Genomic DNA, 15,188 nt, shown 5'->3' on the forward strand with positions numbered 1-15,188 from the left:
GGGGAATAGGGGAAAAGCTACTGTTTTGTTTTTGTCTACGAAGAATGCGGATACACATATCAGTCAAGATGCATTTACTTGATGGCATGGGGTGTTGGTGGAGTCAATTACAGAATATTGTGTGTCGCAGGGCATGCATGCTCAGCACATCTTGCATCATAGGCCTGTCATTTCTGAATCCAGTAGGGTAGCGTCCTGAGAATCTCTCAAGTGGAACATTAATGAACAAGCTTGCATGGCAGAGTGATTGCTCACGCCTATGTGTGACTACTTACCAAGTTTCATGACTGCAGGGAGATGTTCCCATTGCATGACTGTTGTTTAAATGAGCAGGCCCTTAAGTCCTTCTAACGTCTAGCATGGCTGTTCATCCAGTTGGTCCTTAACACATGCTGCCGTGCCTTTGCCCTTTGGCTCGGGTTAGTAGCAGATCGGTTACAGCAGACTAGCTCCTCTTCTTCTTGCGGAGCAGAGCATTCCAGATGGTTCTTCAGGTCCTCTAGGTGTAGCCCTAACCTGGTAGAGATCAAAGATGGAGCCCTGTCTCCAGGGCCTGTTCACCTCGAGGGCAATTAGGTAATCCTGGAGCCACGCATTACCTTGAACTTGTAATAAAGAAGCCAGGCAGCAGGTCATAAATTGGCAAGTACCATTCATTAGGCTGTTCATTTCCGGATAAAATGCTGTTGAACAATTCAGGGTTATTCTTCGAGAGTGGTGTGAGATAGAACATTTAGATAAATCAGCACCGACATTGAGGAATAGTTCTTAGTAACTTCCGGCCGTGTTACGACAAACTTACCTCTTAAGCTAATTCCTAATTACTATGTAGTTTAGTCAAGGATTTTATAAAGGCCTGCACGTACTCACGGTAGCTGTAGACCTACACATCTTTCTATTGAGAGGCTACAGTCCAGTACATTCAGGGCACTGTTAATCCTGGTCACACAATGGGATAGCTTACAGCATGTGGTCAGTGCCCACATAATTTGTTGATGTTGTACCACCATGAGTCAGCCGCCATTCAAATCGGGTAGCATTCTCCAACGATACTACTTTATGGCTGCACAATAAACACATAATAGAAGGCAGATGGTGCACACTGGTCCACACACCTCCCTTCAAGGCCACCCATGAATGGTGCAACATCGTGGTAGTAGCCAGTGCCGCTTGTAAAAGCACTTATGCACTGGCGGTCCCAGGAACAGGCATTTTTCTGTGTTTTTCTGGGTACTGTTCAGGGAAAAGGGTACCGAGCAAAGAAACACTTAAAGACAGGGGCCATGACCACACATCTACAACAAGAGATGAACTGCCTTATCCTTCTTCTCACATCCTTTGTCCTCATCTACTGGAATGACAAGAGCCCCTCAACAGCACCTGATGGGTAGAGGGTTTGTGGATTGCAATGCACACTTGAGTGTGGCAATTCTCCTATAGATTGCCATTAAGCTGTGAGCATACAAAACAATACACAGAGAGAGAGCAATTTGACAACTTTGAATCTGAGCAGTCAGACCGCTAACGTTGGGCGTCGGGTAGCGTGATACTCACTCTTAGCACTTCAATACCTCATCAGTGGTAATAAGCACGATTTAAAGCAATTTCAGGAAAAAAGACCCATACCTTTAGTGCTATAATTAGCTGCCATCAAACATTAGCAATGTCATGGTCTAGTTATGGAGGCAGTATTCACCCATTTAAAAAGGAGTTGCTCATTGGGTGTACCCTATCACACCTCCCAGTTTAGCACTCTGTTGATGAACAAGAGATAAATCTTGTTGAACACTTGTCAGGCGACCTTAATTTATGAAATTTAATTGTTGGAGGTCTTTATTAGTTTGGATATTCCATAAACAATCTTTAAAGTGTTATGCTTCTGTAGTTGAGCTATCACCATTTTAAGGTATAACATTAGCCAAGACCTTTTGATTTTACATATGAAAAATATACTTGCAATTTTGCTTCCACCCAATACAGCATATAGCGTACTTCAGCCACTGATTAAAATTACTTTGAGTGATCACATTTTGCACTTTCACAAGGGGCACTTCTGCACACAGGCTATTTCCCCCTCCGTGCCAGTATTTTTGTTTTGACTTTGTAATTACTTTAGTGGTGCTTTGTGTTTAGAGCAGGTGTGTTCAGCTTTTTATGTAGAAAGAGCTTCTGTGAAACTCATTGAAAGCTACTAATATTATTAGGGATCATTAGCGGCCACCATATGGAAGATTATTATCAGCAATCACCTCAGTGCATCTGTGGCTGCCAGGAGTAAAAAATGCTTTGCCAATATGGAATGCCTCTACATAGGTAATACATACGTCATAGCAGCAATCCATCTGTAACAAGGCAATAACATTTGTAAAACGTTTCCACAGTGCCACATACTTTATCACTCATATCTTATTTAAATATATTTTGAAAATGCAATCATTTTTCTTCTAATATCTGCTTATGAAAATAAAAATATTTTCATCTCAAATATACACTCTGTTTTGGTATGCATATGCTAATTCAGCCAAGCAAAAGCTTCCAACTGCACACAGGAGAGCTACTTACAGGAAGCTGGAGAGCTACCAGTAGCTCATGAGGTACTTATTGAAGAATGCTGGTTTAGACACTGATGTGATAGCCATGCTTATGATGTGAACACAGGGCACATTCCATCGTTATCAGATACCATCTCTTGTTAGTGCTGTTGTAAATTTCTTATGGAGTTTTTTGCTTGTCTGACTGCTGCTATTTCACAGCATACCAGATTGTGTCCATTTCAAGCTGTTCTGTATTAAGTTATCCTCCCTTTTTTTTTTTTCTCTCTCCTTTTTTGCCTTCTTTCATTTCCTCTTTTTCCATCTTTCTTGCCTTCTTTTCCTCTTTCTTTTCTTCCATCTTTCGTTTATTCTTTCTTTTTCTTGCCTTCCTCCTTAGTTCCTTTTTTTGTGTTGCCTTCCTTCTTGCTTTCTTTACTTCTTTTTTTTCTTCACTTTTTTTGTGCCTTCTTTCTTTCTTTCTTTTCTCTTGCTTCCGTGCCTGCTTTCTTTCTTGCCTGCTTTCCTTCTTTCGTGCCTGCTTTCTTTCTGGAAAGGGGCTTGTCAGACTTAACTTTTTATAGGTCAGTGTTAGCCAAGACATTTTGGTTTTACTAAAATTATGTGTGTAACATAGTTACAGGGGTTTCAGACAGACTTCATCCATTAGGCTGTGGTTGGTGTAATGCACATTTATCCAACACACACTCCAGTGTGCACTAAGGGGCAATGCATCCGCACACTTTAACCATTGGCTGACTTCACTAAGTTACAGCATGCCTCCCTGTCACAAAGAACACGTTAGACCCAAAAAAATATTTTTTTGCCTGTGGCAAACATATATTTGTTTCCTATTCCCAAACAATAAAGTTTTGCAAAAACTGACAGAAGGCTGGTGGCCAACACCAGACCCCGATGGCTCCTCGCCGCTTTGCCTCCAGTCGTCCAATGATTCAAAGATTGTTTTTGGCCAGCAGTGGAACACTCTCGCTGTCCTGTATTTGCACTCCATCCCCAATCACTCGCGTTTCACAGGAAAGGTACGGCTTATTAAACCTGTATCTGCCGCTCCACCTGCATCAGATGGGTGGTTTAGCACTAGATGACGCTGTTTTTGGGTGGCAGTGCATTGTGAAAATATAATGCTTCCCCATTCATCATACCAAAGGCGGAGCAAACTTTGGCGGGTTTCTTCCGAGGCTGCCTGCCATCCTTCTGTGTAGGAACTGATCAGAGCTGGCTGGCCCCGGGTTGGACGTCTCAAAAGATGAAATAGTGTCGTAATGAACCACCCAGAATCTGCTGTCGACAGGGTACCCTGTCCGCAGGGACTAACTCAAATAGAGGGGACCTCCATTTTGCCCCTACACATTAATGCAGTTTGCAACTGCTCTAGTTACCGTAGTCTTTGCTTCCTAAGACCGGCACGTCGCCTTGTCTTCCGATTTGCAACATTGTCCAAAGGACGTGTCAAGTCCTGGTTACCAGTGGAGCAGAGAACCAAGATAAAGTGCCTACATTTCTCTCAGACAAGTCCGAATTAATATAATCCTGTAAGCCTGGCTGCCACTTGTGCTCTAGAATAACTTCTGCTGCAAACAGCCAGAATAAAAAAGACACAGATGGGAGGTCGATTTGTTTTAATTTTAGGAGCCAACTGTCTCCTGCTTTGAGAAAATTTCGTGATTATTCATTTTTTTTTTATTTTTTAGAAAGACTCTCAAAACTCATTGTCTCCACTAGACCTTAGCTACATTGCCACAGCGTATGTTCTATTCATTAGTTCTCAGCTTTTGTGGTACATCTATAGGAGTTTATCTAGCCTAAGAATAAATGTTAAGAAAGTGTTTTAGAGAAGATGTATGTTACTGAATGGCATTGGAATACTTTGTCAAGGATTAAAACATTATTTCTTTTTCACACCTGCTTCCAGGAGTTGATCCAGAATGCAGACGATGCTGGTGCCAGTGAAGTCATTTTTGTCCATGATGAGAGGAATTATGGGAAGGAAAGTCTTTGGTCAGAAGACTTACTCAAGTTCCAAGGTATGCAAACTAAAGAAGAACCTGTTCATCAGTGTTACGCACTTCCTGATGAGTATCATGGAGTACACCTTCCGTGATGAGGGTTCATGGAGTGCACCTTCTGTGTTGCAGTTTTAGATCCCTATTGGCTCGCACCGTAACATTCCAGTTGTCCTCCTTTTTAGTGTTGCAGGACTATGGGCCACACGTACAAATATTAGGTTTTGCGACTCGCAAATTGTCAATGACCTTGTTTGCGATTCCCAAAGGGGTCGCAAATGACCTACCTCAAATATATTCATGAGTTAGGTTGCTATTTGCGACCCCCATTGGGAATGGCCGCACTCACAGAGATGGTGGCCTGCTGGGGACAGCAGACCACCATGTCTGTGATTGCTTTCAAATAAAGCAGTTTAAAAAAATAAATAAATCCAGTCCGTTTTCCCTTTGGGAAAACAGGATACATTCAAAAAACAAAAATTAAGTTTTTTTTTCATTTTTTTAAGAGCAGGCAGTGGTCCACGGGAGCACTGCCTGCTCTGAAAAATTATTTTCACATCCATTCACAAAGGGGAGTGGACCCCTTCCCGTTTGCGAATGAGTTAGCACCAATTTAAAACTGGTGCTAACTGCGATTGTTTTGTGACCGCATTCACGGTCACAAAACAATCGTACATCACATCGCATCGCAAGGATTACCAAATCGCAAAATAGGGTTGGTACATGCCAAAATGCTTTATTCTTGTCACAATCTTGTGTAGGCAAAAAAAGCTACGTACATCTGGCTCTAAGTTCAAACCATGATTTTGGTCATCTGAATGCATAAAGCCACATCCTTGAAATTTTATGTACGCAGCATGCAAATACAGTGGTAGAAATGTCCTAGAGTACGGTGGGTGTTTCACTGCTGTGAGTCAAGTGTTTAGGATAGAACATTTGTACCCAAGGTGCCGGCAAAGGTATTCACTAAGAGGTTCAGTGGATGTGCCCGTCCATGTATGCACTTAAAACAACTCCAAATAGGTTGGAATAAGTTCATAAATGTAGAGTAAAATTCCCAATATTTTTAGGATGTTTTGGGGAAGGGGATTTTCAACAGAGTGTTTTAACCCAAGGAGGAAAAAAAGCAAATGTAAATGCACCTTGTAAATCAAATGACGCAGTATTTCCTGCCTGTTGAAAAATCCACGAGTGTAGGCTAAGGTTAGTGTCATAAATATGTTTTTGTTTCATTGCTTTGGTATTTCATAAACCCTGTAAAATTCGTATATCGACTCAAGTCCTAGGATAAAACCTACGAAGAGCAGATTTATGATATATTTGAATTTAGTACAATTTATTTGAAGATTTGGAGTCCCATGCGACATTATAGCACTACAGTAACTTTACCAGCTTAACAAGGTATTTGTTACGTCAATCTGCAAAGTTTACTAGTCTTACCAAGCAAGTTAATTTCCTGCAACCTGTGGGAACTTAGAGATGCAGAGAGTGAAGAGTACAATACATTTTTTCTCATAATCTTGTATGATTCATGAGCAGGCGCAATGAGGCAGCCTATTTGTGTGTGTGTTTTGACGCTGTGGACTAGGTCTGTCATCACTAACAACCTGATGATGCTCAAAATAGCTATTGAATAAATGTTTGCATAAAATGGTTGCTCTTCAAAACTATTTTAAGTTCATTTACCTGTGTGTGTGTTTTTTTTTTTTGGATTTATTTATGTAACTGATTTCTTTCTATTGCACTAAGGATGTGGTCAAAGGCCACATTACCACTCTAGATGAACAGGGAGAGACTCCTAATCCTGCCACAAGACTAGTGATTGAATAAAGACAGGACGGAGGTCAGTAGGTGGAGACAAGATGAAACGTCAAATGCAATGATGGGGCCCAGTCCCTACAAAAAGAGATTAGACATCGGAGCCTAATCGCAAATTGAGCATCCCTTTGAAAATGTTGGTGTTCGGTACTTTAAGTCCAAAACTATACTATAAATAAAACATTAGCTCTTTAATGTAGAGTGTCCTTACATATCCCAGCCAATTTTGTGTACATATCCTAGCCATCCTTATTGCTTCACACACCTTTGAGAACATATGCAGTTCGTAGTAATTTCCTTGACTGAGAGGGAGAATGATATGTTTGAGTTCAATGATACAAAGAGGATTTTTACTATTTTAGTTGGGAGTTGGATGCAGCTCCCTGTTCTGGATCAGGTGAATGGAATCCACTGACAATACGGACAGTTTCAGATATTGAGATTAATTTAAAGTGTCTCTTTGTAATTGTTTGTTGTTTTCATTGATGAACTTCTCCATGTGCCATCCTCAGGCCCTGCTCTGCTGGCGTATAACGACGCCACCTTTTCCGATGATGACTGGGAAGGAATCCAGAGCACAGGGAACAGTCTCAAACTGAAGGATCCCAATACCGTGGGGCGATTCGGACTGGGATTCAACTCAGTCTATCACATCACAGGTAAGAAGACCTTCTTCAGCAGTGTGTAGCATTTAAGGGAAGATTGTGTGTGTGTGTGTGTGTATGTGGGCATGTGTAGCCCACGCTGTGAGGACAGGTTCGGTCCTCATAGCGTGGGTAAACACTGTCAGTTCCAGACACACTATCCTTGTAAAGACCAATGCATTTTGAGGAATGGTCCCCGTAGTGTGAGAGTGCCTAAAAAAACTAAAAGCGCATTTATATGTGCCTTATTCTGCTTTGTAACCTTCCCTACTATCAAAGCTCGCTTGGAGTTAGAACAGTAAATACACACATCATTACGGTCAATGGCCGGCCCTCATAATTATAGGTATGTCATGTTGTGTGTGTTTGTGATTTCACATGTATATACCAAAGTGCATAAAGTCATGACCCTGCCAGGTGGGTGCTGCTTCAACTGATAGTGACTCCTACTTTAGCAACAAAAAAGTGGAAATGTCAACATATAGGTGACTCTAGCCCTGCCTTGTTTTCAGAGACCTTAGCATCTTGCTAAAAGGGAGGTTTCTTGACAAAAGTCAGTTCCTTGTAAAGTTGTTAGGGCCTAATGCAATGGTATGCATTTTATCTGTCTTAGAAGAATTACAGGCTTAATCATTGTTGCTCAGGTTTCAGTCTGTGGTCTGAAAGTTGAGCCCACTTTGCTACCTTTGCTGTGGAGTTTTAATGATCTGTAATGTCTCATCCGCCCTTAGAACATTTGCTGTACCCTCTCTCTAACTACATCATCACCCTTTCTCACCACCTCCACCCCAGTATTGAGTAAAAACTACTGCTGAGCAATTCATGCTAAACAGAGGATCTCTCCATGAAATCTGGGTGATTTCAATGTATTGTCCAACCTGATAAAATGTGTAAATCACCCTTTGAGAATGTGCTGTAAATAAAAAAGATCCCGTGCCTGGTGTTCTAGGCTGTGTTTTGAGTAAAAAAACACATGGGCTTTGTTTAGTCTATCTTAATAAATGTGGTGGTAGAATTCTGATGAAAATGGGCATTAAGAAGCTGTAATAGCGTTACTTCGGTTCTTTTCCACATACTACTCATAAAGCCTGTAGCAGTCAGAAACATTGTCCTAAATATGTCATCCCTCCAACTTGTGACTCGCAGACCGGTACAAATATCTAGCAACTTGTACAAGACCATTTAGGTCTGGTCTATAGACGGCTTTAGCTGTTTTGCCAGCCTCATGTTTCCACATAAATCATGCAAAAATACATACATATATAAGGGCTCCCAACCAGCACTTTCACCATTGGTATGCTGGGATGTCACTCAAAGTATGCTCCTTCCCAATCCAGCAGCAGGTAGAGATCTATAGTTCAGCCCACTGTAACCTTTGGATGCTTTCACTTTGAGTGATTGCATTTTGCTTTTCCATAAATACACATGCACTTTAAAAATAGCCCCCCAAGAACAGACCTTGTTAGACACTTGGGCTTCCCAGTGACCCTATGTGTAATAGTTTCATCAACTATTTCCATAACTGTCAAGAAACGTATTGTAAATTACAATGTTGATTCTTTTGCTAGAGAAAACAAGCACAAGCCATTAGAATTGCTATAGTATTAAGTGCAGATTTCTGGGTTGAAGCCACATATTTGTCAGGTTTGCAACTGACATTTCAAACATTTGTATCCGACTTGAGAGAGACCCAAAAACGGATTTCCAATAGTGGGTGTGCACCACCTTTCCAACCAAAGACACTCTATTTGTAGGTGGGTGTAAGCACATTTATAAACTAAACAGCCAAAATGTTTTTTCTAAAGACAGTTGTACTTACCAGTCAATACATGTTCCTATTTACAGTATGGTGTCATCACTTCCTTGGCTAGAAATATGTAATTTGGACTCATTATTATGAACCAGCTTTGGCAATTAATTAAACCTATGGAAAACAAGCACACATGCTTAAAATAGCAAAAGTGTGTAGGCAAATGTATACAAGAAAGCCGCACCTCAGCTTGCTGCAGGTAATTTGAAGCTGTTGCATCTGACTTGAGCAGAGCTCTATAACAACAAGTGGAACTGCAGCTTCATTAAAGAACATCGATGTTTTTTTATGTGACTTGGGACTTGGGGGGGGGACATCTAGTAAGGACTAGTGAAACTATGGTTTCATGTAAGAATTTCAGTGCTTTTGCATTTGATTAGAGAGGGGCACCTCATAACGATTAGGGGAACTGTGGCTTCGTGAAACAATTTCATATCTCTTACATGGGGCCCAAGAAGACCACATCGTAACTACTAGTGGAACTGTAGCTTCCGGAAAGAATTCGTGTTTTTACATCTGGCTTGTGAAGGGAACTTAGTGACATGTGACACTAAATGCCGGAAATTATGATGATCACACCTGTTGAGTAGGTCAGTAAAGAACAGGATAAAATAGATTGTCAGTATTGCACAGTGCTACTGTAAACCATTTCCAATTGGACTCTGAGCAGGCACAACTGTAATCACTACAGATCGTGGGGGCAGGGCCGGATGGTTTCAGGGCTGTTGCACTGATGATATGGTGGCCGTATGGCAAATTGATCTCAATGCATGTTAATACTTCAACCAAAATGCAGGCATTCCAAGGAAATCATTCCCTTGTGCCACACAAACAGCAAAGCAGTGTCTGTAATGCTGGAGAACCCTTGCAGAGACTTCATGGGCCCTTGAACCACAGGATGATTTCCAGTATGTCACAAGAGTATTCCTAGCAATGCCCAAAAGACTAAACAGGCTGATAGCAGCTGCCTGTGCAGGAGTGCTCACGACTGGTGGTAATGAACAATTTAGGGAGACTTCTGGAATGGAAACATGGCTCTTGACAGCAAATTTTGAGTTAAGTCTGCACCTTCCTAACATGGTTAGCACACCATAACTTAGAAACCGAGTGGTGTGCCGATCCTGTGAAAGGAAGTAGGAACATACCAAAGGGAGAGGGTGGGGACAGACTGTTTTTATCTGGTATAAGGAGTGGGATGGAGCATGATGTTTAATGGGAGGCGAATAGGTATGGTGCAGGGTGGGAAGTAGCAAGAACGGGGGAGCTTCAAAAGTGATCTACAGGGATCAGAAACAAGTGCGGGAGCTGGAGCTCCAACTCTATCATGTGGTTTAATTTGTGGTGGCAGATGAGCACCTACTCAGTTCCAGGGGAAATGGGATCATATAAGTGTTTCTGCCCAACTTCACGTCACCCCGAGACAAATGAGTGACCCTTCATGACAACAAATAACAGGCACATCAAGGAAGGGGAGAAGCAGTCTCCCTCATCAACCAGGATGAAGGCAACAAGCATTGTGCCACAAGTTGGAGATTTGAAGAGAGAACAAAAAAAACATTTGTCACCACCACTAGAAAGTGGAGGAGTGTGAGGAATAGGAGCATGCCAGGAAGTGGCTGGTGCAACACAAAGAGCAAGGAAAAGGCAGCTGGTAAGGGTGCATTGTTGGGACTAGCAAATGCATACAGTGGAAGCTTGCCGGATTTATAGGTCACTATGTGGGTTTGGGGCCAACTACTGACAGCGTTGTGATAAATGCTGAAAATATGAAGGTGTGAAGTGAGGGAAATGCAGTGCTGAGGCACAACAGAGATCTGAAGGGAGATGGTCATTGTTCAGGCACAGATGAAATAAGGCTGAAAAGAGAGAGGTAGGGAGTAGGCACTTGGGCGGGGGAAGGAGAGTCTGAATATTTAGGCATGGAGTGACGTGAGGGAGAGCGGCACCAACTGTGACAACAGGGATTTGACAGGAGGTGGACACATATGTGGATGGTTGTTTCACCAGATGGGAAGGGGATGCTGCGGTTGCACATCTCCTAGGGGTCTTTGCTTTTTTTTCTTCACCCTCCCATGCCAACTGCAAAGTTTGGGTTGCCAGAAAAGATGGTGTGAAATGGTGTTGTGAACCTCTTCAGAAAGTATTCAGAGGAATATTCTGGGTTTGTGACAAATTCCTAGACACTTTCCTAGACTGATCAGTAGAAGTGCTTAGGCCAGAAACAATGGGGGAAAGAGTTTGTAGAGTAGGTGAGATTGGAACAATGGGGTAAGCCTGAGGGATTGGTGATGTGAGGGGAAGATTGTCGAATGAGCGACAGCACAAGTGGTGTGCTTGCCAATGAAAGAAAAGCAAGAGTAGGTGAAAGGGTATGGTGTTCCAATGGCCTTAAGTTGCCGTAAGACTGGAAGAAGCTCTTTAAAAAAATACAAGAAAAAATGTTTTGAGTGCGCGTTATGGACATTATTATAAATCATGTGCGGGAGGCATGGGACGAGAGGGGTTTGGATAGTTGTAACTGAAATGGGCCAGACAAATAATTGCACACTAGCATAAAAGCAGGAAAAATTCCTAAAGCCAAACGTCTCGCTACTTAAATATGTAGACCAGAAGAGTGTGGTGTCTAGGGGGCAAATAGTGGAGCCCACCTCAAACTCCACAGCTACAGAGCCTCTGTACGGCAAACGGGTACTCCCACAGTGAAACTCTTGCCACAGTGGTGTGGAATGGTCTAACCCCGAGCCTCATTCTTGGATCCCTTTCATGGTTCTCTCCTATCTGACTGAAGCTATACCATATCAGGCCACACTAGACTGTACGGGGTTGCTCAGATACACCCCTGACACCTGCCGGAAGGTGGAGTCTACCGCTCTCAACATCACATTCCTCCAACTTTAAATGAAGCAGAAAAATCTAATGAAATAATAAAAAAACAGAGGAGAGGAAGATAACTCCCCTATATCAACAGAGCACGGCAAACCAAAACATAGCCAAATATCACAATTGTTGTTCTCACTGCACCATACTGTCCCTAAACAGCAGACTCTTGAAGACAGGGCCACACTCTGGTCGTCTCAGCAAAAATCCTTGGTGCTTGAGGGTGCAGGAACAAGAAAAACACACGCGGAGCCCACAGTCAATCACATGCAGAATTCTGAAACTGCTGCGAATGGGTGCCGGCGTGCTAGCGGGCCAACGTCCTTCTGGCAGATCACTGGTGACTGACGCAATTCAAACCTACTTCCTTGAAGGGTGCAAAGACTGTTGGATAGTCAAGACCCTTGGTCCTCTAAGCCAGCAATAACAGCCACCTCTTCCTGCAGCAAATCGCTTTCCTCTCCCAGGTCCTCTTCACTGTTATCTTCTCTCGGGGTCCGTGGGTCACAAAACACATCCTCTGATCTGTCACTAGGCTGTGGCAAGAATTGCTTGAAAAAGGATACATTTCTGGTATTTGTTTCTGAATCTTTTTGAGTGATTATTATGGTCTCACTCTCAAATGAAAAACGAAACTTACCTCCCTTATGATGATTTATCACCAATGCTTGGTCACCCACCTGCGGCACACTCCGTTTTGCCCATCTTCTTCAGGACACCTTTGCATTGCAAGCCTTGCTATACCTTAGTGCTTGACGCACATTTGCAGAGGCACAGTCTTCTCAGGAGAGGTGGGGACTCATATCTGCAACACTGCTCTTAAGACCGACTTGGCTGGGGCTGACGCCTGTAATGGTAGGAGGTGTCAGGCGATACTCTCTCAAAAAAAATGCATACACTACACTCCACATTTTGTTTTTTAGCCCGAGCAATCCTTATGACCTTGTTAAGGGTGTTGATAAATGCTTAGCTTTGCTTTTAGCCTGGACTCATCAGGGAGTGGTACGCAGGCCCGACCACTCCTCTCAACATCAGATACTATGTGCCCTTCTGACTCGAAAAAAGAGGACCATTATTGGTGCAGAGTTCTTTAAATAACCCATGGGTTGCCATGATCTTTTCCAAATTCTCTGTGGTGGTGGTAGCAGTAGCTGAGTTGACAATCTTTACCTCTGGATACTTGGAGAAGTTATCAGTCACCACGAACATGTGGCGACCCCCTGGGAAACTCTGAAAATCAGCACTAACATGATGCCACAGTACAGCTGGAATGTCTTCTGTGGTAATCGGTGCCAGTGTGTCAGCGTGCCCTGTAGCCTGGCAAAAGGGGGCAATGCTGTACGGTCCGCTTCATCCTTTCATTGAGCCCCAGGCCCTGGTGAGCTGCATGTGCCAGATCGATCACCCTTTGCACAAGTTGCCCTGGAATGACCAAACCGAGTCCTCAATCAATTAATCAGGAATTTGTAAAGCGCATTACTCACCTGTGAGGGTCTCAAGGCACCAAGGTGGGGAGGGAGGGGCTACTGCTCAAACATTCAGGTCTTGAGAAGTTTCCTGAAGGAAAGGCGCGGGTGGGAGGGAAGAGTGTTCCACGTTTTGGCGGCAAGGTGCGAGAATGATCTACTGCCGGTTGTAGTTCTGTGGACGGTTGCAAGGTCGGGGGAGCGGGCTGCCGGGTCACGGTGTAGAAGGGGAGTCGTCTGTTGAGGTATTCTGGTCCGGTGTTGTGCAGTGTTTTGTGAGTGTGGGTGAGGAGTTTGAAGGTGATTCTTTTGTTGACTGGAGCCAGTGCAGATTTTTCAGGTGGTCTGTGATGTGGCAGTGGTGGGGGATGTCCAGGATGAGGCATGCAGAGGTGTTCTGGATGCGTTGCATCCTGTTCTGGAGTTTAGCCGTGGTTCCTGCTTAGAGGGCATTGCCATAGTCCAGCTTGCTGCGTACGAGGGCTTGGGTGACTGTTATTCTGGTTCCAGTGGGTATCCATTTGTAGATCGTTCGGAGCATGTGGAGAGTGTTGGAGGCGGAGATGGCGATGACTTGCTGGGTCATGGATAGTGAGGGGTCCAAGATGAATTCTAGGTTGCGTGCGTGGTCGGTGGGAGTCGGAGTGGTTCCGAGAGTGGCAGGCCACCAGGAGTCATCCCATGCGGAGGGGGTGGAGCCGAAGAGGAGGACTTCTGCCTTGTCGGAATTGAGTTTGAGGCAGCTGCTCTTCATCCATTCAGCGATGGCCTTCATTCCTTCGTGGAGGTAGGTCTTGGCGGAGTCCTTGGTGAGAGAGAGGATCAGCTGGGTGTCGTCAGCGTATGAGATGATGTTGAGGTTGTGAGTCCTTTTGCGGTTGTGATTCCTCGTAGAAGATACCCATCTTGTGTCACTGCCAACTCATCTCTGGTATGATGAAGGGATAATAATGTATGTCGGGTCTCCTCTGAACCAAATATTGGATTAAGGTCTTCAAATTCCCTGTCTTCACTGCTTCCACAGATAGCTGCTGGCTTTCATCATCCTTAGTAGCACACGCTATTTCTGTTGGTGACATGGGAATAGCCCTCCACCTTTCCACCATGAGCCCGATATACTCCGTTTCTCTGCATCCGACTGTTCAAGGTTAGTGGCCAATCAGGCATGACAAGACAGCTAATCAGCAGTGTTGTTATCAGTATTCCACTGAGAAACAGTATTTCCGTAGTTGAAGTATCTACTTTTCAATCCTTGGGGGCGACTTTGAAGATGAGACTTTCAACAGAGGCAATAACAGCTTTTGATGTGTGCAGACTACGAAAGTATGCCCAAAGAGAAAATGTGAGAACGCCTGCCAGCCGCAGTGGTGTGGTTGTGTGGTTGTGCCAAAGGCATATACCTTGGTCATTGTTGCTCGGAGCTTGGGTTAATGAAGGAGAGGTTTGGAAAGTTGTAAGGCACAATGTTTATCGAAACTCCTGTGTCCATGAGTACTGACATCCTGTGAACTGCTAGGGTGATGTTGCACTTCTGGATACATCTGTCCATCTGTTGATTTGGCTTGGTGGCATGTATCAGCCGGACCACCTCTTCCATGTCATTAACATTCATATCCTTTTCTTCCTCTGTTGGAGTAGTGGACTTCGCTTCATTGACTGCCTTTGCCTTTGGTCCTAATGTGGAGATGTGAGCTGGCGCACTTTTGTGTAATGGCTAAACTTGCCACATGACCAGCATTTCTTCCTACAATCCAGGCACGCTGGTGGACGGCATGGCGCTTGACCTCCTCCTCACCAATTTGTGGAGTCAAGGGGGAAAACAGCAGAGCCCCACACAAACTCCCCAGCTGCAGAGGCGAGCTTCTGTATGACAAACAGGTCTCCCCACAATGGAACTCTAGGATCATTGGTGTGGTATGGTCTGACATTGAACCTCCCTCTCATATCCCTTTTATTAGTTCTCTCACACCTAATCGGAGCGATACCACATCAGGCAAAACAAAAGGGGAGAAGCACAG

At 43.8% G+C, this 15,188-nt stretch overlaps 1 protein-coding gene across 1 annotated transcript in view; it reads left to right on the forward strand.

Annotated features, from left to right (window-relative positions):
• Positions 1-15,188, forward strand: part of LOC138247045 (sacsin-like) — a 123,097-nt gene that overhangs the window by 39,700 nt on the left and 68,209 nt on the right. Inside the window, exons 4-5 of the mRNA XM_069201795.1 lie at positions 4,465-4,576; positions 6,886-7,032. Of these exons, the coding sequence (XP_069057896.1) occupies positions 4,465-4,576; positions 6,886-7,032 (259 nt within the window). The remainder of the gene's footprint in view (positions 1-4,464; positions 4,577-6,885; positions 7,033-15,188) is intronic.

The sequence above is a fragment of the Pleurodeles waltl genome, chromosome 7, assembly GCF_031143425.1.
Source record: "Pleurodeles waltl isolate 20211129_DDA chromosome 7, aPleWal1.hap1.20221129, whole genome shotgun sequence".
Classification (NCBI taxonomy): domain Eukaryota; kingdom Metazoa; phylum Chordata; class Amphibia; order Caudata; family Salamandridae; genus Pleurodeles; species Pleurodeles waltl.